The sequence below is a fragment of the Amphiprion ocellaris genome, chromosome 4, assembly GCF_022539595.1.
Source record: "Amphiprion ocellaris isolate individual 3 ecotype Okinawa chromosome 4, ASM2253959v1, whole genome shotgun sequence".
Taxonomy (NCBI): domain Eukaryota; kingdom Metazoa; phylum Chordata; class Actinopteri; family Pomacentridae; genus Amphiprion; species Amphiprion ocellaris.
This window is the reverse complement of record NC_072769.1, coordinates 37,973,511-37,999,196: the sequence shown is the minus strand read 5'-3', so window position 1 is coordinate 37,999,196 and position 25,686 is coordinate 37,973,511. Positions and strand designations below refer to the sequence as shown.

The following is a 25,686-nucleotide window of genomic DNA, read 5'->3' as shown; positions in this document are numbered from 1 at the left end:
GAGTTAAAAAAAAACTCGGAAACGACAAAAAATAGATGATAAATGCGCAAAAAAAAGAAGAATTAGTATCTGAGCGAGTAGCTCAGGAGGATAAGAGGAGTGACTACCAAGCGGAGGGTCGCAGGTTCAAGACCCGCCATGGGCCCTTTTCTTTCTTTGTCTTTGTCAGGATTTTGATGAAAATTTAAGAAGGGTCTGGTCTTGAACCGGCGACCTGCAGCTCCACAGGCAAATCCTTAACTCACTGAGCTACAGATCAGATAAAAAGAAATAAATTCGTCGTCCCTTTGGCATCGTAGTTTCTGAAGTCACCACATGGGTGGAGCCAAGGCGGAGTCTGGGTGGAGTCAGGGCGGAGAGTAGGTGGGGAGGTGGGTGGCGGCCTCCCCCCTCTACTCCCCCACCTCCCACCACCACCCACCACACCTTCCCCCGCCCGACGAGTTCTTCGAGTCTCCACGGGTTTTCCCGAGTTTCTGGAGTTTCCACCAGGTCGGAGGCAGAACAAGTTGTCATGAAGAGGTGTTGAAGTCGGCCAGGATGGACTGACTTTTTACAGCGACTAGAAGGAAGACCACTAGAAGAGCAGGTCTTTAACCACCATCCATAAAATCCATGGAGTCGGTTCCAGAGAAATGAAGGAAGGTCAACTTTTATCAACCTCCATCCAGATGTTCAACTTCATATCTTTACGTGGACATTTTTAGCACCACAAACCTTTAGTATCACACTTTATTATCATTTATTAGGACTTTAATGGAATCCACCAGCAGATTTACTTTTTGTTGACAAACTTTATTCTTGTCGTCGTGGGACTGCAGTATTTAAAACTCTTCCTTCTATTTGACCTCATGCTTATTAGTTTTAGCGGAGAAAGTTATTTTAGTTGTCGATTAGTCTCTTAAAAACCAAATAATAAATTGGATTAGTCAAGAGGTTTAAATTTCTTACTTTGTCATATTTTAAATATGACAAAAAATATAAAAATAAAGCATCTGGAGATAATTTGACCCATAATTGGCGTTATATAAATAAAACTGAATTTAAATTGTATGTATCTTGTAATGTTGGAGTAATTGAGCCATATATGTTGGAAAACACATTTTTTTTGTCCATTAATCTGTCGATTGTTTTCTCCAGTAATTCATTTCTTGTTGTGGTTTATAAAATGTCAAACCCAAATATATTCAGTTTACTTTCATAAAAACCAAAAAGATTTACATTCATGATGCGGGAATCAGGCAGTTTTTCACTTTTTTATCTTAGTTTAGTCAGAAAGATAGTTGATAATGTGTGAATTGTTGCAGGTTGTGAGCTGTAGAAGGTTTTAATCTTTGGGGCCGAGTGTCAGAAAACATTTAGAAACCAACATCAACAAAACACTCAACAAAGATTTGAACATCATTAAAGGGAAATCCAACTTTTGCATGACAATGTCTAATTAAAGGACATTTATTTCCAACGTAAATGTGTGATATTCATTCTCTGGAGCTTCCTCTTCACATCGTCTTCCACCTGGACTGGTTTGGTCGGGAGGATGTGCAACAAACATTTGAAAAACTGCACTTTAACATCAATGAATGACACTGAAGTTTAATCTCTACATAAATGAGACTGAGTCTGGATGTGCTGCTCTTTCATTAACTCCTAAGTTTAGGGAAAGTTCAAACAAAAGAGGACAGTTCAGATAAGACTTGAGAATGAGCTTATTTTGAACAAACATCTCAGACTTTCTGAGCTTCAGCACCTCTAGCAAGATATTTTAACAACAAGCAACTCAAGAGATCCAGAAGTTGGAGAGAGTTAGCTTTAGCTGAGCCAAAGAACATGTGGGACGCTAACCTAGCAAACATTTCAGACTTTTCTCTGTGAATTCTGAGAAATAATTTCCTATTTAATGACAGAGCTACACATCTTAACTCAGCCTCATTAAAACAGACTCTAATTCAGTGTCATCCATTCATATTAAAGTGCACTTACCCAAAATGTTTGTTGCATGAGCTCCAACAAAACCTGTCCAGGTAGAAGGCCACTTTGACAAACAGGAAGTGGAAGATTCCAAGCAGATTTATAGAAGGGGGAACCGGACTGTACTAAGTGTGGTCCAGTATAGAGGGGTGTTTTATGGGTTTTTAAGGCTGATAATGATTATTAGTGAGACATTTGGAGTAGATATTCATTTGCAGTAAATGAAAGTATTTAAAATCTTGGAGTTAAACTTACAAGAACACAAACTCTAACAGAAAACTTTGTTGATACGTTTTTGTTTTGTTTAGATGTTAAGTTAAAGGAGTTTTATACGTGATGTATAACCAATCAAATCACTCCAGAAGACAGAGCGACCACAGGTAGATAAAGGTTCAGAGCCAAAGTAGCACCATTTTTAAATGTATTTATTACCCTAAATCAGTAAAAAATAAAATACTGACAATCAGTAAATCAGTCAGCCCACAATTACTACAATTCTACAGTTGATGTCTCTTTCCTTTGACTTGTTATTTGTACAATATACAATGTATATGATGGCGTTTTTTCATACCAAAGGCTATACTATGATGTTTTCTAAGAGACATACGATGCTACTCTGGTCGTTCTGGCTGCTGCACTCCTCCTCTGTTGTTTTCTGGATTGTACTCAGCTTCATGCCTTCGTCCACCCGGCCTCCGCTGACTCGTCCCGCCTGCCGTCTCTGGAGCTGAAGCTGGATTGGAACAGACCACAGTACAGTCCAATCACGATGCCAGTTGCCTCTCAAAAGGCTCCTTCATCTGGCAGGTGGCGGCACTTCTTCTGAGGGGAAGCTGAGCTGGTCCAGCAGAACTTTGGAGATGTGTTCCAGTGGTTGGTGGATGTGTGGGGAGATAGAGAGGGACCTTTGAATTGTTCACAAAGGAAAACAGGAAACCCATTGGTAGTTTTAGTTTAGGATGCTACTGTGGTGTGTTTTTGGGTTTTAAGAGGTGAACAGGAAGAGTTTTTTTTCGTATTGATTATCTTTTACTTTGTTCCTGGTTGGAATGCCCATCAATGTCAACATGAAGTTCACTTTTAGTTCTGTTTATTTATTTTTATTTTACTAACACTCATTTGTTTTTAACCCCCTCACATGTTGTGTTGTTGTAAACTTACTCTTTCAAATAAATACTCATCTAACCCTCTGGAAACCAGCATTTGGACTGTTTTTGTGTTGCTCCTCACCTACTGACAGCTGTGGACTAAAGGCTATACTGTGATGTTATTAGAGCCACATGCTGTACTATGATGTTTGTTGGGCGACACGCTATACTATAGGCTTTTTTAATTGACATATTACTGTGACTTTTTTTTGTTTTAGTTTTTTTTGTTTTTTTTTAGCAACATATAAGAATTCAAACATTTTTAAAAGTTACTATACTTTTACTTGTGCAATGAAATTATTTTTCTATGGCATTTTTTAGACGACATATTATACTTTGATGTTTTCTTGAATTACATACTATTTTGACAATATACTGCACTATGACATTTTTTGAACCACATATCATACATGACAATTTTAGGCAACATCCTATCATTTTGCGCTTTTTGAACCACATAATAATCTATGTTTTGTTTTTTTTCTTGCCAACATGCTGTACTATGAACTACAGGCCATACTATGTTATTCTTGAGTAAAGCATACTATACTTTGACATTTTCTGAACTACATCCTATACTATGGCGTTATACACAGAGTGCTTTGGTTACATGTTGATTTATAATCTAGACGTTTTTCTGTTTTGTTTTTTGACAGGATTACCACAGACCTGACTGTGAACACCGTTGACACACACCTGAGGGAGATGCTGCCTAAGATCTCAAGGCTGCTTGGTTGTAGTCTTTCTGGCACGTACTCTTCCAAGATGAGCCGGGAAGTTTAACACTGATGGAATGACACCAGGTCTAAGCCGACAAACTTCCAATTCCTCCTCAACCCATAGTCTCTGGTAAACCTACATGGAGTAAGTAAAGTAGACAGAGAAGTAATTAAGTCTGTACACAACATATTAAAAAGAAATCCTGCTAATAAATTAAGTACAAAGAACCAAATTTGCCAATATACTGGAGACCAGAGCTATTTAATTTGATAAGTATAACCTTGTTTAGTAACATTTCAATTATTTGAGAGCAGTCCTAAAGAACTGCCTGTAATCCCAATCATAAAATGGGTTTGGAGGAAGAACATAGATGGTAATCTGGATATACATGAGTTAGGCTTTATTACTACTATTGGTGGCTTTATTTACTGAAGCTCCAGCAACATCAGAGTTAACATTACATGAGGATTAACTCTTGATTATAGATCGTTGCATCCACATTTTGATCTGTTTGGCAAATAGTGGACAAACTGGAATAAAACTGCTGCCAATGAAACAGTGGTATCCCTGATATAAGCAATATATGTAACATATCGTGTCAAAATAAAGAGCATTTACATTACCAGCCAAACCTTCTAATTCAGTGCTTTTTTATTTATTTCTACTATTTTCTACATTGTAGATTAACACTGAAGATGGACACTTTTTTGTTTACAACATAATTCCATATGTATTATTTATAATTTTGAGGTCTTCAGTTTTAATCTACAATGTAGAAAATAAAACAAAAACCACTGAATGAGAAGATGTGTCCAAACCTTTCACTGGTAGTGTATCCTGGTGCATTTACACATTGGTCATTATGCAGAGCAGACTGATAGATCAATAATAAATAAGTGTAACTGGATGAACTGGTTGTTCTTCTGATTCCAAGGTTATGGGTTCACTGGATTACTTGAGTTCACGGAGACTTTTTTATAAAAAAGTGAATATAAGCCTCTGGGTAATTAAATACCAGCTTAAAATGGCGCTTGTGCTTTAAATTGGGATCACGACATTTAGGAGACAAAACGTGAACCAAAGAAAAAAGGTCTTTGTTTCAAACAGCATCAGTCATTTAGTGTCCGACTGAGCCATTCATCAAAGTGATTTAAATGAGATGCGCGTGAACTTGCCTCCTAATTAAAACATCTTTCCTCGTTTACAGAGCGGCTTTAAGCTCAGCTCTTTGGGGGAGGAAGGAGGGAGGCAGCTGGGGGGAGGAGGAGGAGGGGGAGGGGGGAGGGAGAGGGGCGACGTTCTCCCTCCATCCCTTCATTCCCAGCAGATGGTTTTGTTGGGCTCCAGCAGCCAGCCAGTGGCCGAGAAGGCCGATCCATCCTCCCCGTGCGCCCCTCACATCCCAGCATTTGTTTTAGCACGTCCCTCCTCCTCTCCACGCACACGCACGCACGCACGCACGCACCGCGCTCCAGATGATCGAGAGATGAGGAGGGAGGTATTGATTGGGCTGCTAAATGTATATGCAAATACTCGGAGCAGGCGCATGAAAAATTGGCGTCACCATTTCTCAAATTACTACATTTTGAAAATGTTAATTTGCATAGCGGATTTCCCTGCGGGGTAGGGGGGTTAATTAGGTCTATTTCCATGCGGCTTGTGCCAAGACAGCCAAGGAAAAAGGAGGGTGGGCAAAGAAAGAGAAAAAGAGGGAGAGAGCGGAGAGGGAGGAGATCCGACTGGCTGATAACAATTAAAATGGCATTTTGGACTCTTTCAAGCATCGCAGATTTTTGGCATATTAAGCACGTTTTAGGAAAAGGTGATAAGTCAGATTTAATTGAAATGGAATTATTGCGCCACAGAAAGTTTGGCTTTTGCTACACTCACGAATGTACACACACACACACACACACACACACACACACACGGAGGCTTTGATGAACTCCGATTTCCAAAGCATCACGTTTAATCCATCAAACAAGAGGTGAATTAAAGAAAATAACTTTAACCACGATTTGCATTTCCTCCTGATATTCTGTCAGAGGCACAATTACGCTCATAATTAGATGGAGGGAAAGTTTCTAATTGCGTGGAGAGCAGGAGCTGAAACGCACTCGCCTGGAAATGGGCTCTTTCCTTTTCTAAATTATCAAAGCTTCCATTATGCGTCAGGAAAAAAAAAGATTTGTGAGGGGAAAAAAACAAAACATCAATACATTAAACCCCTTCACTTTTAATTGGAATCGCATCTAGTTTCCTGGTTTAAGGCAGCACAAAGCGCACTGCAGGATCAGAAAGCGTCTCCCATCAATTAATTTAGATTAGACTCTTAATTATCAACCAATCGACTAAATAATGACTGACTTCATTTCAGATAGTTAAAAATTAACTTGCAGGCAGTAATTGAGTAATTAACTCTCCAGTGCTTCACCTTACTTTGCTAATTAAAAACTAAATATGACTTGATTCCTCCTCTCAAGAGGCTTTTTGGAGTGTTTGTGGCTCAAAGGAGATTCTCAGACTTGTGTGTAGCAACCTCCATGGTCAGAGGTTTGTTTTATCATGTCTGTCATCTTCAAAAAAATACAAAAACAGACCTTCCTTGGGCTCATTGGGAGTTTCTTCTGAATTCCACCTCTGATTTTCAGGTCATTTGTCACTTTACTTCATTCCTATGCTGAACTTTTTCTGGACACAAGTCTCACCAAAGAACACATCCGAAAGAAAGTCTAAAGATAAATTTAATAATCAAATAAATTCTACCCTGAACTTTAAATAATCCCAAACCTGGTCTCAAATTAACTTTGGCTGACTTTGAAATAGAAAGATCAAGACGGATTTATTCTGGGACCTTGTTTGCTGTTGGATGGTCAGCTCATACAGTGTGGCCTCTAGCTGTGGTGCTCCACAAACACTGAAGGGGTGGGATTGGATGGATAAACAGGTGAGGAAGTAGAAGACCGAAAGTCACTCCTCCCTCAGTACCCAAGGTTGAGGTGGTTTTAATCAAAGATTAACGCCCAAAATTCCTCCAGTAGAATTCCTCATGTGTAATGTCTTCATGGCAAACTGTGGGCCTGGTCTGTGGTGAATGAGTGATCGCTGGCACAAAAGATTATCTAACAAGAATGCAGTCGATCTGTGAGGCTCAGCGGTGCTTTTAGCTGTATACAGTGACAATGCTAACATTGTAGTGGTGCTGTAGTGTTTGCTGATTGGCCCTTCATAACAAGAATGTCTCTAATTATATTTGTTGATCGACCATGATGGTGCTGGATGAAGAGTTAAGTTCTCACCAGAGGTTTTGTAATTAATCCTACAGGAAGCATAAATGTGCCAGATTTCATCCAATTTTTTATGTAGTTTTTTCAAATTTTAAGCCAAAAAGGATAACCGCCAAAATCATTAGGATTCATCTTCTAGGGACCAAGAATGTACGCAGAAAATGTCATGGCAACATATTCAGTAATTACTGAGATATTTCATTCCAGACCACAGTGGAACATGTGACTGACTGACAAACGTTGCCATCAAAAGATGAGAAAATTTATTAGTGCAAACGCCTATGAAAATTCAGAGTTCCTGTCCCCACTGCAGCTGTTTCTATCATCAGAAAGCTCCCACTCTCACTGTACAGGTACGGCTGACTATTAATTATTAAGTAGCAGAGTGAACGATCCAGGTTACACAGTAGCCTAGCTGCTGGCTAATGCGTTGAATGCTTTTTGAAAGGGATTACTACTAAATCCAGATTATAGTACCTTGGTTGGTTTCATGAGCAAACTCACAGTAGCCTGTACCACAGATACTTGCAGAGACCCTAATTTAAAGTTTGAAGAGTCCTCTGCCAAGTTCAGTGGGATTAGAGACCAACATTAGACACCTCTAAAGAGCTTGTGTGCGTTGCAGTGTCAGTTTTCAGATCAGTCGTCTCTTCACCTTCACAGTGGATAAAGTTTAAAAAAAAAAATAGCGCTAATTAAAATCCAGAAATGATCAGAGAACTCAGGGGACGATTATTTGGATAGCACTCGATTTGTGATTCTGCTGTGAAACCAGTGATGTTCTTATTTTGTTGGAATATATGGGATTAAAATACTTGTTACTCGCTCCTACAACTTAACTCTTTTCCATAGAGGCAGTCCAATAAGGAAAAAATGCACCTCACATCCACAATATGCAGCTTTTCAAACATTGCATATCAGCTGCCATTGTAATGAGCTGCTGCAAGTGACTTTTTGGGAGGATTTGAACCTAGTATCTCAGGTAGAGCTGCCAACAATTATGCAGCAGCAATGATCTTAGCCTTTATCCGCAGTGATGTTCATTGATCTTAAATGTTCTGTTCTTACAGACTGAGAGGCCCATGGTTGCAGATAGACAGCAGATATATTTTTAAGTGACCTCTATGGGGTGTTTTAGTTGAGGATCTAAAGCATATTGTATCCCAGGAGCACCACTAGCCATACAGGAGTTTGTTGTATGACGCACAACACACTAATTTCCATACATAACATAATACACTGTGCATAAATTAGGAAACATTAGCTCCTGGTGGATTTGTGTTTTTGGTTGATGCATACATGGTCTCAGGTGAAAGCACATTATCAGCCATAACCGTGTGAATGTGTCACCATGGCAGTGCAGAACAATACAAATATTTTATTCAGACCAGATAGCAATTATAGATATCTTGGGCAATAACATGCAAACTGCTAATGTAGTGAAGTTTAGTTCATGTTTACCACGTCTGCAAGCGTTTGCAAAGTACACACGACATGAACGGATTACCCGTCCAGACCACGCAGACATCCAGGTGACCACACACAACAAATGTACAAAACAAATATTTGTTATGAGGAGAGACTGTAAAGAAATACATCATTAAAAGAGTTTTAGTTGAAGTATTTGCTACAAGACTTCAGAGGTGCTTTGATTTCTATATGCTTTCTACTGACAAACACAACTTCTAAGTTCTCCAGAAATCCTGTGCTGTGCTCAAAACATCTCAGGAATAACACACAATAAAATCTGAAACTAGCTGCTATATCCTACATCCTAGCTGTGGAAAATGTCAAAAAGCTTGAATTGGCCTTAATTAATGATACGATACTATCACAATATGTTGCCCACAATAAAGGTGGTATCACGAAACAGCAATTCTACGATATTTGTGTGCAAATAAAAAAGTCCTGAGAAGGCAAAAAGCTGAAACTCGGTAATTCATTCACAGAATTCAAGTGCCGGTATGCGTCTGTATTATCATTATTATTCCATTTTAATAATACGTCAACTTGAGTCTGCGATACTCGATGCATTGGAAGACAACTATGATACATCATGGCATCTGTGTACAAGAAAAAGCACCCGTAAAAAAGCAAAGAGCATAAATGATGATTTATTCACTGCATTATGGTGTCAGTGTGTTTGTATTATCATTATTATTCAGTTTAAATAATGTGTCAAATCAATTAAATAGCTCTCAGATTTGCTTTCTCTTCTCATCCATGCTTTCCACCGTCGTTAACTTCTATTCTCTTTACTCTCATTTATTTCATTAATGCCGCAACGAGTAGTTAGTAAAGTTGCAACTGTTTTTAGTGTGTCTGCAGGGTTTGAATAAAAATCAATCTACATTTGTCATCAGTATGTTGATAATGTACTGCAAAGGAAGCACAGTAATGTATTGCCTTATGACTGGTCATCTAAATAGTAGGTATAAATGAGTTTAAAGCAGGCATTAGCTGGATGTTTTGGACATCAGCAATGCATATTGTATGCAGAAAAATGTCTAATTTCCCTCAGACATGAGCTCAGAAAGAGGTCTGCTCTTTATTTGGGGATCCCCTAGCTCCCTTTGGGGCTTCTGACATCTATTATGATCAAATTAATAATGTTTTTAGGTGTTTGTCCTCTAGACAGGCTGCCTCTGATCTGAGATGACAATAGCTCTGAGTTAAGTCACCTCAGTGGAGACCAGTGTTTTGTTTTGTTTTTATCTTTTCTTCCCTGAGAGTGGCTTTAGCAGCATCGCCTGCACAGAGAGATGAGAGAGGGGAGGAGGGCTGGAGGCGAAGCAAGCCGAACCCTGGCCTGTATGTGAGTCGCCCATCTTATTATCAAGTTAATTAAAGCTAGCATCTGACAATGTCACTCGTGCCCAGCAAAAAAAAGGAGGAGGAAGGAAGAAAAGCGAATTTAAATGCTGCGGTCTCTTAGGACTTCATGTCAAGGGCTGCTTTTCATTGAGCACTGCATGTGTTTGGCTCGCACAGCCACTGGGAAGGTGGAGGGAGGGGGGGCTTTACAAAAAAAAAGAGCTTTTATAAGCAAATGACATGAAGGCGTTGGATTCTGATGTTCACAAATGGCAGCAGGAAAAGAAATACACATCAGAACGAGCAGCAAAGAAATAAAAAGGAAACAGAGAGAGCATAAGAAAGAGATAGAGAAGGGGTGACATGAAAAAGGCCTCTCGAGCTGTTCAAAGTTGCATTAAGATTGGGGGGAAAGAGGGTTTAAAACAGCCCGACGAGCAGCCAACATTAAAGAGTCCATTTAAAAACCAGACATTGAAATGCAGAAAGCCTGCTCGTGTGTGGACTCAGGGTCAAGTAACGGAGGGATTATATGGTTCTTCATAATAATATTAATTAAACAATTTACATGCTAATAAGGTAACAATTATCGGAGCTTCTGGTGAAAGATTCAGGTTATTACAACACGCCAATCCCAGGGCTACGGGTCACAGGCAGAACAGCAGAGAGAAATCTCAACTCAAATTAACATTCTGTCAGCTCCAGAAATTGGATAAATAAAGTCGAATTAATTCACAGTAATGGAAGAGGGAGGGGAAGGCATTTATTCAAGCAGCTCTGATTACCATTCAGTATTCACCAGCACGCGGGTGGCTTTCTGTCAAGAAATTTAACATAAAATGAAGCAGTCACCGCCTCGGGCAAGATTTGGCCCCTGCGACACCGTTTACAATTTATATGTATAATCTTTCTCTCTCTCTCTTTCTCTCCTTCCATCGCTTCCCCAAAGATGTCCACCTGGACACCCAGTTGCTCCTGGCCTGTGCCATGATTGTACATTTCAGAACCTTTCATTTTCCATTTTCCAATGCACACTTCAATTCGAGCACCATTTCCCCCGCAGTAGGCCAGACCCTTAACTCAATAGGAGAACTTGAAATTTTAATTGCAGTCATCTTTGCTTTTATTTTTTAACCTCCACCAGACAGACACTAGAGACTTCTCCGAATTAGTGTTTTTTTTTTTTTTTTTAAAGGCATTGTCTGTTGCTTTCAGTAAATATATAAAACCCAACAGTTGGGAGAGATCCAGCTGAGCACTACTTTTGTCATTTATCAGTGACTTTTAATCTAGCGCCACCATGAGGTTGATGTTTGTGGTGAAATGTCTCGACAACTATCTGGAGGATTCCCATTAAATTTATGCCCCACCACAGGATTGTTTTAGCATTTTTTGAAGATCCACTGGCTTTTAATGTGGTGCCATCATCCAGTCAAGTTGTGTTTATCGTCAGATGTGTGCAATGAATGGTATTCTCATCCTCCTAAGCTGCGAGTTGTGTTCAGTGTTCAGCTATATTTAACAAATAACATAAAATTAGCTAAACATGGTAAGTGTTAGCATTTAGCTCAGCGCTCTGTTGCACCTATTATAACCTCAGAGAACAACAGATGTGCTTCTGCATCTTTCTGCTGGGAACCTGGTGTCATGGTAATTTGTGAAATGACCACAAAAAGTAAACTATTTTTCCCATGAATACGGATACAATTTTGTCCTTTTATCATGACGCTCTCAACCTTGACACTAGAATCTTTCATGTCTGTGAGACCAGTGTGCAGAAGTTTCACATGTAGAACAGTGTAGAAGAATAGTGTTTATTTTTTTATTTTGTGTCAAGAGACAACAAAAACCAATAAATTACTGCTCCAACAACCATAACTTTACCCATAACCCTTGAGTTGCTAGCTAAATGTCAAATGTAAAAATTAACTTACAGAAATTTTCAAGCAAGACAAACAGATTTAAAAAATGTCCATAGCGAGTTAGTTCTGTGCTGCCAGATATGGAGAGGGATTGAATCGGTGTGCACCACAATCGCATGTTGTCAGTGTTGGTAATAGAAGGTTATGTGTTCCCAGTGTGGACAAAATGGTATGAAAGACAGGGACAAGCTTAAAATGTGTTGGCAAAGCACATAAAACGTCCTTAAATGTGTGCAATTTTTTAAAATTTGTATTTTTTGCTGATGGCAAAAGAGGTAAATATTTAATATTCATGTTTTTCATATTTATGCACATTAAAAATATGAGGAAAAAAATCAAATTCATGCTATATACTCGAATTAACAGATTAAATTGTGTTACTATTCCATGAACTGCTCTAAGACAGTGTTTGGAATTCTGTTTCTCCAAATACCTCCTGTATCTCAACATAGTTATGACTGTTTTTTAAGCTTGAGTCTTATATAAGTCAGTACCCCATAACTAAAAAGGCAGTCCAGCAAGTGGCAGCTTATTTGCAATTTAATTTTTTTTTTCTGTAGTTACTGCAAAGTCAAGCTATTTCTATAGTCCATTTACAGCAATTGTTGAGCCAAAGTGCTTTCCAATGCAGAAATAAAATGAATGATTGCATTTAAATACTGAGGTTAAGACAATAGCATTTCTTATACAAATGTACCTGACTAATTTAAACATAAAGGTTAAGACCCTATCAAATTATATACTGGACCAAAGAACATTACTAATTTAACAATTAAGGCTTGGACCCACTAAATTAGACCTGCAAAACTCAGTGAATCCAAAGCTTTCCTATGAGCGAGTACGTTTGCAACAGTGAAGAAGAAACACGTCCCTTTAACAGGAAGAAACTTCCAGCAGAACCAGGCTCAGGGAGGGCAGCCGTCAAAACAACTGGCTGTTGTGAGGTTCTTTAAAGTGTCACGGAGCAAAAACGGTGGCTGCCAACCAACTCCAGTTTGCTCATGTTTTTCCATTGCTATGTGTTAACCACTGTGTCTCCATGCAGTCCAAGGCTGTGTGTGGTTGACTTTATTCCAAGACACCGTTAATGTACTATGTTGTATGCATGCCTATCCATTTTTGACTTAATATTGTGTGTCCCATTTGTGTTATTACTCTACTTTATCTTTTCAAGTCATTTCAGTCAAGTGAACCAATACACACAGCTCAGTGGTGAATAAATTAAAAAAAAGGTAAACTGTGGCCCAGCAGTCTGACTGATCTGACCTTCATTGTAACCTCAAGTTGTTTTAATGCTGTTAAAGTGTTTGTAGCAGGTACAAATGAACCTCTTGTTCAAATCAGCATGTTTTAAAAGTCAAAGTAATATATTTGTCAGTCAGGGAGATCTATAGCAGACGTACATAAATTATCTTTTTTTGCATTTTTGCTGCATTAAATCAAACTCTGACTCTAGCATTGTACAGTACATGCAGCCTTTGGGTTTTCTATGGATAATCTTCTATTACTGTTACTGGACGAAATTATTTTGCTTGTTGACTTTTTTTATTGTGTCCTTTCTAACAGCATTAAACTTAATGAGGTGGGTGTAGGCTGAATTATTTTTGTGGGAATAGTCTGTCCCTCTCTAGTCACTGATTAAAACCCTAAAAACTCAACTCTGTGTATAAAAGTTACATATTCAAGAGGGCTTTTTTCCACAAAAAGTAATCCCTTCCTACCTTGAAATGGTTTAGCTGTAACTCTACAGTGTTGCTTCCTCTAGAATGTGCAGATCTATGATGATTCCATCCGTCTGCAGCTTGAGCACACCAGCTCACCCACGACTCTAATCAAACACCGTAAAACTACTCCACACTTGGATGTTTAGACTAATTCAGCATTCATGTTTGAGCTGGAAATTGATTCTGAAGAAGAGCAATGATACAGAAAGCTCCATTATGCAAGTTGGCAGGATTGTTTTTTAAAGTTTGTTATGTTTGCATCTTTCTAAGTCTGAATCTGTGTTTGTGAGACTGTCTTCTCTACTCTGCAGCTGTAAGGTGGTAACATTAGGAAGGTTGGGAAAAAATAACCAAAAATGATTTAACTGATTTATACTGTGACTTTGATCACTTTAGGGGCACACGTGAACTTTGAGACAGATTTTGGCCACTAGTAGCGCTCTGGAGCTACGATTTTGGAGACTTTGTTTGACCTCAGTGACACACTGTGTTACATAGCTAGTAAATTTTTTCAACACTAAAACTCTAAAGCAAAACTTCAAATTACACTTCAGCATTCTTTACCTTCATCTGTTGCTGGAAGCTTGTTGTTCAAAAGAAACCAGAACACTGGAATGACCCCACCTGAGTTTAAAAGGGTGGACTATTCTTTTTAAAAATGAGTTAATAATTGAGTTCATTTAATAAGGTCTTTTGTTGTCTAAAGAGTCTTTCTTCAAGATCCATGGGTGTTGTTGAGCTTTCAATTGACTTCATCTTATAATCTTGATAAAACTGGTTTGTCATCACTGTCATTTTAAGGATCCAAAGGGAACTTTGAAGCTCAACTTTTGAGCCTTCGTGGATTGTGATTCTTTAATTTGAACATCTGTATTTCCATGACAACTGGACAAACTGTCTCCTGATGAAGATCATGTGGTATGATAAATAGTCCTAGAAAAGCTACTGCATAGACCGTGAGGTAAAACTGATTTCTCATTTCTCACATACACCTTCAGTTAATGTGATATAAATGATAATGATAGAAGATTTTTGTCTTTATTTTGTGAGATTTGCTACAGTCACTATCAATATGAATTGATGCTTTGCTATGAGAGCATGTCTGAGTTTTTTTCTTCTTATTTACATCTAGGAGACCAACAGAAATGGACAAGCTGCAAAGGCTTCCTGTCCAAATCCCATTTTATCCTGCAAAGACACATGTTCAGTGAAGGCTGAATGGGGTCTACTTGTGCCAGTATTGGATTTCTGGGATGTCTGGTGAATGCTACAATCCACTTTACATCTAAACACTGGTGTAAGCTGCTCAGGTGAAAAACAGACATAATGAATGCTGTGAGTTTGGCTTTGGTCACACTGATATGGAGGGTCTGTGAGCTGGGAGGGAGGCAGGGGTGAGACGGAGAGAGGCTTGTACTTTAAAATGCGATGTGACAGCTCAGGAAAGGGGAGGGGGATGATAAAGGCGCTGTTATTGGATCAATCTGCCCCCGAATGCCCCTGTAAAACAAAAAAAAAAACAAAAAAAAGAAAAAAAAAGAAAACGTACACATACACAGGAGACGGGAGCGCGCACGCATGCACGATGGCGCGTAAAAGAGGGAGACGGAAGGGGAGAGAAGATTAGTTTAAAGTTAGAAGAAAGCTGTTTGTCTTCTTTTAAAGAAAATATCAGGTTATATTCGTGAGAATATAATGGAGTTGGCCTATCAATCACGGTTATTTCTACACGCCAGCTTAGCCTCGTCCTCGTTGTTTTGACAGGGCTGAATTAAAGGAGCGCGCCAGGTGTAATTAGTGATCGATCCGGACAGAAAGAAACCCTCCCTCCCTCTCTCCCTCCCTCTCTCCCTCTCTCTCTCTCCCTCCGTTACTCCATTAACCGCGTCTCTGACGTCACAGGGCGATTAACGTTTCTCATTGGTCCCGCGAGCAGATGGAGGAGTCCTAATGAGCTGGCTCGCGGAGAGAAAGAGCAGGGTTGACATCTCGGCTGGACCGTAAACGTGAAATACCTCCCATCGCCGGGTCTCCGCCGCCTCACTCCAGAGCGCACCGTGGCCGCGGGAGACGGCCGTCTGCCTGGGTTCCCTTCCCTCCGCACCTCCTCCTCCTCCCTCCTGTTCCTCCTCGCCGCTTCTTCCTCCTCTCCCTGACTTTTTGTTGTTTTTTTTTTCCTTTCTTGACTGCATGTTCAGCCACACTGCCTCCCTCTGCATCTTCACTTCGGCCCCGCCGCAGCCCGGGCGAGCATGGACAGTCGGGTACTCGAGCATCCTCACGCCCAGTTCGGAGGCTCCTTGGGCGGGCTGGTGGGCTTCCCGTACCCGCTCGGTCCCCATCACCATCACCACCACCATCACCAGCACGTCTACGAGCTCGCAAGCGGACACCAGCTGCAGTCGTCGGCCGCCGTGCCCTTCTCTATAGACGGATTACTTAACGGTTCCTGCTCGGCCTCGGTGGTCAGCTCCAACCCGCTGCTCTCCGACAGTCAGCAGTTCAAACTCTCAGGTAGGCCTGCCTCTTTTTGTCTCATGTGGAAGCAATGCTTTGTAATAACAAGTGTGCTAAATGTGGACTTTACCGTTTTATGGTCAAATAAACACATTTTATTAGACTGTGAGAAAACTGTTTTAAACGTTTGACAGCAGATTTGAAGGAGAACGTCAGTGCGCAGAGAAAAAACATTTAGTTTAAAAGTTTTGGAGCTTAATGACTGATTTTTAAAAAACACATAAAATATATGCACGTGCTCAGCTCCCATAATTTTAGTGTAAAAGTTGCACCAGAGGCTAAAATAAAAGCAACTTCTACAGAGTTGTGCGTAATTAATGCGTAAAACTGGAGTTGGAAATTATTAATCAAGGCTTGCAAATATGAAAACACTCTATTAGTAGGCGTAGTATTTGTGATGTGATTTATCTGCGGCACCAAGATGTTCAAAACGAAACGTGTGACAGCGTCAGCTTTTTCACAAAACTGCTTTAAATTTGCAATCCAGTTGTGCCATAAATCTTGTAGCATGAACATCTCTCTCTCTCTCTCTTACACAAACACACACACACACACACACACGCATTCATAAACACACACGTGCACAAATACACACGCACACACACAAACGTCAACAGATTCGGGGGACCCGGATAAAGACAGTCCCGGTTGTAAACGGAGGCGCACGAGAACGAATTTCACCGGGTGGCAGCTGGAGGAGCTGGAGAAGGCTTTCAACGAGAGTCACTATCCAGATGTGTTCATGCGGGAGGCGCTGGCGCTCCGGCTGGACCTCGTGGAGTCCAGGGTTCAGGTAAAGACCAATAAGTCACACACATATATATATATTAAGAAACTTTCCCTCCCTATTTAATTGAAATACTGCTCAGATTTTATTCCAGTAATCCTCAGCATTACGTCCATCCATAAGATATTGTTTTATCACGGCCCAAGAAGGCCTTCCCACACTGAGGCAGCTGTTTGTCACTTATCAAAGCATCAATAAAGAGTCTCTTTTGAATTATGCATGCAGGCAACCTATTGATTTATGGGTTAATAAAAACAAGGCTATTTACTGAGCAAACCAAGGGGTGGAAACAATAAACAGCATTCTTTCCTCTCCGTCATTTTAATATCCACGTTATTGTAGAATTTTTAGTTTATTCTCCACCCTACACTTACCCTTTCTTCTCTTAATATGTATCTATTTCTTTATTTTAGGTGGTTGATTTTAAGATAGTAAATATGCTAATAAATAAATATAGTTTTGTTAGTAATTGTAGGTACATTATTATTATTATTATTATTATTATTATTATTATTATTATTATTATTATTATTATTATTAATATTACCAGCAGTATATAGTCGTGGAGAAAACAAATAATTACATTAATGAAATAAGATCAGATAATGATAATAATAATTAGAAAATAATAATTTTATTTAATGTTAATACAAGAAGAAGAATTCATTTACCAAAATGCAGGAGCTTGAGGCTTTATTTTTACGCAACTATTTTAAGGAACAAAATACAGATTTTATTAGAGGTGACGCCTTCATCTATACCATGGTAGGTTCGTTTAATTTAATTGGTGATGATGATGATAATAATGATAATAATAATAATAATAATAATAATAATAATAATAATAATAATAATAATAATAATAATAATAATAATAATAATAATAGTGGTTTATTAGTTAAGTATTTGGAAGCTGCGTGTGTTTTTCTAGCACTGTGTGTAGCTGAACCCAGTCTGCAGGTTCTTCATGTATTTCTAAGTACGCTACATCCACTCCTCATGGCTGGATGAATGAAAGCGGGACAGAAACAGAGCTCGCCGTTGCTGTATGTTGTTTGGGGATTTGGTTCCTAAACCTCAGATTATTGTTCCCTCAAGCTGCTTAGCGCTCCTTTATCACCAGGTTTGCGGGGGAAAGATATAAGCAACATTAACAATTCATAAGAAGCCGCCATTGTCGCACATGATGTTGGTCTCCCCGTCCTTATTATGCAATGTTATGCGGATCCTACTCGCGCACGCTAAACTGCTGCCGTTATCAGCGCCGAACATGCGGCCATGAGCGCGCCCAGAGGCCGGGCAGTGAGCGCTCTCAGGCGGGGGACGCTGCCTCTGTTGGCGCGGTGAGGTGGGGAGGAGATCCGGGGATAGGAGGCGGACGGCGGGGTGTGAGAGGAGATGTACAGACGGGATATGGCTGATTTAGCTGCGGTACAATTAAATGTAATTGGCGGAGGTGCCCATTACACAGACGCATTGGTAATTAACGCCGGCACATCTGTGCATCTGCTGGCCCACCGCTGTGACCTATTAACCTAATGTACTGTTTAACTGTTTGGAGCTGCAGTAAACAAAGACTCGGGGAGGCAGAGGACAACGGCTTCACTTGTTTCAGGGCTTTGTGGAATTTGTGTGGATTTGCAGGCAATCTGGTTTTGTCTTTACCATCTGATAACCACTTTGACACTGATTTATCAGTTTGTCGTGGCAGATGTGAGGTCTGCTGCTGTCAGACACTCTCTGTGTAACATTTTCTCTAAAGCAGCCCACAGCACTGGATTCTTCATGGTTTTTCTTGGCAAGGATAAGAAAAATATGCCAAATATGATGTAAAATAACCCTTAAATATTACTGCAGAGTTTAATCAACTGTGATACCCTGTCAAAGCCCTTTTTCCATTATTCATTAGAGTCTGTAGATATCAGATATGGCCTTGCAATCGCAGCCCAACATGAGCAAATACCCTGTTTTGCAAAACTTGTATAACCATAAGCAGTTTTCATTGTCAAAAAACAAATCCACTGATTTTATGTTTTTATGTGTCAAACATCAACAAATAAATACACCAAAATAGCTCATCATATGAAATGAGGAAGCCTTGAATTTACTTTATTCCAATACAAAAGAAACTAATCTTCATAATAGAGAAGACAACATCTTTGTCATTTTCATCCAAATTAATGAAATTATTGATTCAATTTCAATTTTATTTGTATGGCACCAATTCACAGCAAAAGTCATCTCAAGGCACTTTATGTAGTAAGGTGATTATTTACAATATTATATTATAGACAAAAACCCCAAATCCAAACATTCCACCTGAGCAGGTGTGTTTAAGACAGTGAGAATAAAAATGTCCCCTTTTTGATCAACTATCAAAATCATTTTTTGTCATCAACTAATTGATTAACTGCCTTGCAAGTCACAACAAAACTGCAAAAATGATGTGTGACCTGAAAGATGCTGTTTGACAGATGCTGAATAGAATTAAAGCTCTTTCTGATGTGCCAATATTCCACCAGTGCATTTGTATATTTTCACGTGCATATTTATGTGGTTCTGTGTGCACAGGTTTGGTTCCAGAACCGACGTGCTAAATGGAGAAAAAAGGAGAACACAAAGAAAGGGCCGGGGCGGCCTGCGCACAACTCCCACCCCACCACATGCAGCGGTGAGCCCATGGACCCTGAGGAGATCGCACGGAGGGACCAAGAAAGGGCCGAGAAGAAGAAACGGAAACAGGAGCGGAAACTGCTGAAGTCGCAGAATAAACTTCTGGCAGGTGACAGTTTCCACACACCTGGAGGATCGGAGAGTGACAGCGGCGTCTCCCAGTTCACTGACAGCGAGCAGCAGTCTTCAAACCTTAATGGGACTATTCACATTGAACTGCCAGCAACAAAGGGTGCAGGAGGACACCAAACTGAATCCAGCTGTGACCAAACACGACACGACTTCAGTCAAATACAAAACCACCAAAACCAAAGAACCGCAGGAGAACCAGAGCAGGTGTCTCCAGGCAGCATGCACAGCTCCAGTCCTGGAGGCCCGAGGTCCTCCACCCTGCAGAAACGAAACCCTTTCAGCGTGGAGAGCCTCCTCTCTGACACTATGCCTCGACGGAAATCCCAACTGGACTTCAACTCACTGCCCAATCAGAGGACACTGGTGGGTAAAGGTCACTTCTTGCTTTACCCCATTACCCATCAGCCTTTGGGCTTTCTGGTGCCCCAAACAGCCTTGAAGGCCACACCCTGTCAGGACAACATGACCAGGCTCAGCCTTGGACAGAGGTGTGTGCCAAGTGAGGGCAGCCCTGCTCCCTCTGACCTCTCCAGCTTTGGCAGTGTCACTAAGTCTCTGAGCTCAGAACCTCTGGAGCCACACAATCACATCAGCAGCAGAGTGGACGGCGCCGACACGGAGGACTGTGGCGGTGACTGCAGCAATGGAAGACTTCCTGCTTCTCCTCCGCAGAACAGCGTGGCTCAGACGGCTCTGTCCAGACTGAGCTCCACACAGTCCAGTGACAGCAGCGAGGAGAGGAGTCTGAAAGTTCAAATGGAGGCAGTGACCAACGGCTGCCAATCTGCTGAGCTGTGTGCAAAACAAAAGGGTGCAAGAGAGGAGCGAGCATCTCCAGACCTCTCCGAGTGTCTCAAGGCAAACACAGACTGTCAAGAAACACCCGGAACAGATGGAGAGGATGTCGATATGGACTAACACTTTCAAGGAGCAAACATAAACAAAGGACCAGGAACACCGCTCAGACTATTCAAACATTCCCAAAGCTCTGCTGAGACATTCTAAAACATATCAGGAATCAGGAGACTTAATTCTCATCTATTTTCTAATCGTAAAGTGTGATCTATCCAGATGGCTCCTCAAAGCTGTGGCTGCCCTCATATTCAGGCTTTAGGTCTGAACAACACCTTTAGAAGCAGGTTCTTTCTCTTTTTCTGTTGTTGTTTTTTTGTTTTTGGAGGGGGTGAACAAGTTGTAACAAAAACTAGGCTACAATAAACATCTTACACACAACAAAAATCCTCAGATATTGTACAAAAAACAAGAAAATGATATTTATATGTAAACATTTTGATAAATAAAGTTATTGTTTAAATTGAATCACTGTGTTTTGCAGGGCCACATTGTGGTGGGGGGAACCCAGGAGGAGAAATAAGGGGGTGGTTGCTGTGTGGCAGCAACCTTGGATCATGGCGGCTGGAGTTTTGTCGTGTTACAGCAGATAAATCCCCCTTTTCCCTCTGTGTAGTGAGCCGGAGCTGAGCTCAAGTCCGTCTGGCTGTTTGTATTTATTGCTTTAACAAATTTATTCATTTGAAAGGCCGAGCTGGAATGAGGTTAGTGGCCGCGGGCTATAGGACCCTGCGCCTCCTGCTGAGTTTTGATATGAAAGTAATTATTTTCCCACTGGCTGCCGCGGGTCTCGAGGCAGTTTTTTTCCTCCCTCCTTTCAGCCCAAAGGGTTATTAGACATTACCGATTTCTAGTGATATGAAATCACATAAACTTCCTACAATAATAGAATTAGCATGAAAGGCAGTGGTGTCAAATTGAAATGGGAAAATAATAGCCGCGCCAGCTGCACGCTGAATGTGTGCGTGCGTGCCGCCGTGCGTCTGGTGTGCGTGAGTGCGCATAGTGTATTGAGCGCAGGGAGGAGGAGGATGAGATGGTGGGAGATTCGTGGGGCGGAATTTTCATGAGCTGCCGCGGTTGTCAGACGGCCCTTGTAGTCGGCTATATTAAGATAGATGTTCGATGATATCCCTCATTGTTCTGTCGCTTATATTGATGTTGCTGCGTTATCGCCCTATTGATCATGTGTCGCACATAATAGGACAGGCGCGCACCCGCCTGCCTGCGCCTTCTTACAAAAGCGCCTGGGCCCCTCGTCATTTGTTCTAATAGGACTGCGAGTCCCTCAGGGGTGGGTGGGGGGGAGACAGATAAAGATACAGGGGAGGAAGAGGGGAGACAGAGGAGGCGAGTGACGTGCCAGGCTCGCATTAATAATTTTTTTGGTACCAATTCTTGTGGGAGTCTAACGGGGGGGGGGGGGGGGGGGGGGGGGGGGGGGGTCCAAGATAGTGAAGAATGGGTGAATTAAAGATGTTTAGAAGACTCCTAAACGTGCAGGTGTGTGTGTGTGTGTGTGTGTGTGTGTGGACCCGTTTAGAAAAGAGTGTGTTTAACTTATGAAGTGTAAACGCCACCAATTCCCTGGAAACTGAAATCCCAATTATTAAAACCATTAATTCTGGCGAGCCAGTGCGCAGAGGAGCCGTGTTGACAGTCCGGCTAAATATCCCTGATCCCTCCCGGTCAACTCGCCTTTATTTGCAAATAAATTGAGGGGGATCCGAGGGACGGAGCTTTACTTTGCTGCGCCGACCTAAAATGAATTTCCGTGCCTGAGTCCCTTTAATAATATTTACATAATTTTCGCTCAGTGACTCTGCTATTTGCGCTGTAGGAAGCGGGAGGCTTACAGGAAAATAATTAGACAAGAGGACGAGGAGGGAGCCCGAGTGAGGAACAGCAGGAGGAGGAGGATGGGTTAAGACCGGAGCTGAACACTAAATTCCCAGACAGCTAAAATCAATGAAAGTAATAACCCTATTATTTAATTCATAAGGACATTATTTTCCCATAAGGCCTCAGGAAACGTCCCCTTCGACCGAAACAATCACATTAAATCGTTCATTCCGCGTGCGCTCTGTGAAATTCCCACTTTTATTCTCTCCTCTTTTTTTATTTTGGAGGGGGAAACGCTTTATTATAATCGGTTAGTTTCAAGAGTGCGATTAATTTGAAAATATAGGTCTGATCTCCCTTCAGCGAGGCCTTTATAGCAGAGAAGGAGTGGAACTGTAATCTTCTGCCAAATAATTAAAGGAATAAACTGGGGGGGGAAAGGCAGAAAACAGGCGTGCGTGTTATTAGAAGGAATCTGATCCTTCACAAAGCAGCTTTAAGAGCCAAATAAAGAAGTGAATAATGAATGTAGAACAAGTTTCAAGCACTTTGGCATATCTGCAATGTGTTGATTTCGGGATGAAGGTTGCATGTGAGCGCGGAAATGTTCATCTCAAAGTGCATTTTAGAGGTGAGAGCAGGATCAGAGTTAATTTAGACCGTTTGTAGATTATTTGGGAGTTTTAAAGGAGATAAAACAGAAGCAAAAAGACGCGTAAAAAGAGGGAAATGATGCAGTGGTGCGTTGTTTTGACAGAAAGTTTGGCAAGAGAAGGCGCATGTGTCTGATTAGAGCGCAAAATGTGATCCAAGTAAGGAAGAAATCTATCTATCTATCTATCTATACGGCTGCTACATGAAACCCTGGGTGAGTGAGGGTGAGGGAGGGTGAGTGAGGGTGAGGGAGGGAGAGAGATACGCTTTGGTGACACCAACACAAACGACCAATCGATCAAGCCCGGCTCGGCCCGGCTCGGCCCTCCCGTTGTGTCCGTGCCGCTCATGCATCACACTTTATGAATTCAATTTCAACCGGGAGAAATTTTCAATTTGAACGCGCAATCATTACGGCGTGGGGGGATAGCGTAAATTGTTTTTGCTCTATTATGCATTCGGACGCCATCATTTTTCTTTCTAATTACCGAGGTGTCAGTGCGGCCTGTCACCCGGGCGCTGATTTTCAATTTAACTGATCATCATACATTCATTTTCCCATTTGATAAATCTGCTATCTAGACGCGCCCGCCATGCCCGGAATATTAAGCGGCGCTGGGGCGCAGTAATAGGGGGATGTGTATGCGGCAATGAGCGCGGATCAGCCAGCTAATTTAGCACCTTCCACATTCCCCGTCTCCATCCCCCATTTCCAATTCTCAAGAGGAGGCAAGAAGAAGAAAAAAAAAAAAAGAACAGGAGAGGAGAGAGTCCAATGCCTAACCTCCAGCAGCGAAGAAAAAAACCCTGAGGTTAGACAGAATCAGAGAAATAATGTCAGAGGAGATTCTTCCAATCCAAGATATGTTTTTTTTTCCTTGCACATTTTAGTGGCAGGATTAATTAACGCTAATTGAGTTCTTCAATATGTGTTATTTTTATTTAATAGAAACAAATTCGCACAATTAATTCTGGGCATAATGTGAAGAAGCTATTCCAGCCCCTCCACCTCCAGCCCCCTCCATCACCTCCCAGCCTCCGCCACGGACTGAATTAGCAGCTTTTGTGGTCAGGTTTAGGCTCTTTGATCCGGACTGGATGGGCCTGCAGCCAGCAGCAGACATCAGTGATCCTCTGTCAGACCCTCTTAGCTCACACACGACTGATGTGCTGGAGATTTGGGGGGTTGAACCAACTAACAGACTGCTGGTTTCCATCAGTACAAGTGGAATGTTTCACAAAGTTAATATTTGGCTTGTATATGGAAGACCTGTGGTGCCAAAATTCATCGGCCTTGTGGTTTGCTGCATATCATCCAGTGCCAAAGATCCTGGATATTATAAACTGCTTTATTGCTCAAACATTTTAGTGTCAGTTAAAATGAATAAAATGAAGGTGGGTTGAGCCCCTGGAAAAATATGGAGGGCCACTCACCAGCGTCCATTAATACAGATAACCCTCTGGAACTGTGTTTGTGTCTTATTATTAATATATGTTTTAAAAGAAAATCAGAGATCATAGCTAAATGAGATACAGTTGAGAAGTTGGGAGAACTAAAATTTAACTTTATTTTTTCTATTTTCGAGTGAGTAAAGTAAACTTTTCCCTACTCTATTTTAAACCGCTCATTAAATTCATCCAAAAAAAGCTACAATTACTAAACCATATTCAAATCAATTACCTGCACTTCACATTAAAGAGAATCTTAATTGTGTTCAAGCTAATTAGAAGTATTAGAGGATTTTACCATCTTTATCAGCCTGTCAGCCCAAGTTCAGAGCTTCACTCATCAAACTATAATGCCATGTTTTGTTAATATTCTGTTAATGTTCTGTGTGGGCTCCTGGAGGCTCCTTCTTAACAATTATTATCACTTTTGACACATCCTGACTTTTTATAATTTCAGGAGAATTTTCTTACATGATTTTGAACTGAAAATATGATTTAATTCTGTGACTCATTATGTCGCATTACTGGTTTTGTTAAATATACACTTCAATATGCTCAATATAAATGTTGACAGAAGCCTATTTTTAAACCGCTTTCTGCAAAATCCCAAAATTCAATTCAATTTTACTTACATAGTGCCAATTCACAACATATGTTTTGCTAAAATACCATCAGTAGCTTTGGACTTTAGTTTTAGTTTAACATTGGGTTTGGACCTCTAGATAAGGATGTATGTGCCGCCAAAAATAAATAATGTCACAATATCATGTAAAACACCACATATTGTCCTTATTTATTATAATAGTGCCTGTGGTCATTTCAGTTGTATAACACTTAAACAGGGAGTAAAGACCCCAATAATAAGTAACGTCACTATGTAAGATAAGGCACTTCTTTAATTATGTTTCTGGCAAACATACATGTGTTCATTATCGCCCATAAAACACAGAATGTTGACTTTATTATAATGCTTTGAGGTTATTTCAGCAGCGAAACAGTTTAACAGGGAGTTTGACCTCAAATTAAGGATGCAATTGACTCAAAAATAAGCCATCTTTAATTATATTACTTGCAAACAAAGGGGATTTGTTCATTATAGCTCATCTAACGTGTATAATGTGACATACTGTCCTTATTTGCTGCAGTCATGGCGCTTCTGGGGTCATTCCTGCAGCTATACTTGATGACTTTCAGACT

The 25,686-nt window shown here is 40.7% G+C and overlaps 1 protein-coding gene and 1 long non-coding RNA gene across 2 annotated transcripts; one reads left to right on the top strand and one right to left on the bottom strand.

Annotated features, from left to right (window-relative positions):
* Positions 1–2,377: 2,377 nt before the first annotated feature.
* LOC129348805 (uncharacterized) lies at positions 2,378–4,095 on the bottom strand. Its single transcript, XR_008601497.1, has 2 exons — positions 3,813–4,095; positions 2,378–2,873 (listed from the first exon to the last, which is right to left on the bottom strand). It is a non-coding gene; the product is annotated as an uncharacterized LOC129348805 (long non-coding RNA).
* Positions 4,096–15,538: 11,443 nt separating this feature from the next.
* Positions 15,539–21,012, top strand: LOC111578004 (homeobox protein unc-4 homolog). Its single transcript, XM_023284568.3, has 3 exons — positions 15,539–16,097; positions 16,718–16,893; positions 19,459–21,012. The coding sequence occupies exons 1-3, from the start codon at positions 15,836–15,838 to the stop codon at positions 20,608–20,610; spliced, it is 1,590 nt and encodes a 529-aa protein (XP_023140336.1). The 5' UTR covers positions 15,539–15,835; the 3' UTR covers positions 20,611–21,012.
* The last annotated feature ends 4,674 nt before the right edge of the window (positions 21,013–25,686 follow it).

Coding starts and splice junctions, on each gene's coding strand:
- LOC111578004 (XM_023284568.3), top strand. CDS start 15,836: ATGGACAGTCGGGTACTCGAGCATCCTCACGCCCAGTTCGGAGGCTCC. Junction 16,098..16,717: donor TCAGCAGTTCAAACTCTCAG/GTAGGCCTGCCT, acceptor AAACGTCAACAG/ATTCGGGGGACCCGGATAAA. Junction 16,894..19,458: donor TCGTGGAGTCCAGGGTTCAG/GTAAAGACCAAT, acceptor CTGTGTGCACAG/GTTTGGTTCCAGAACCGACG.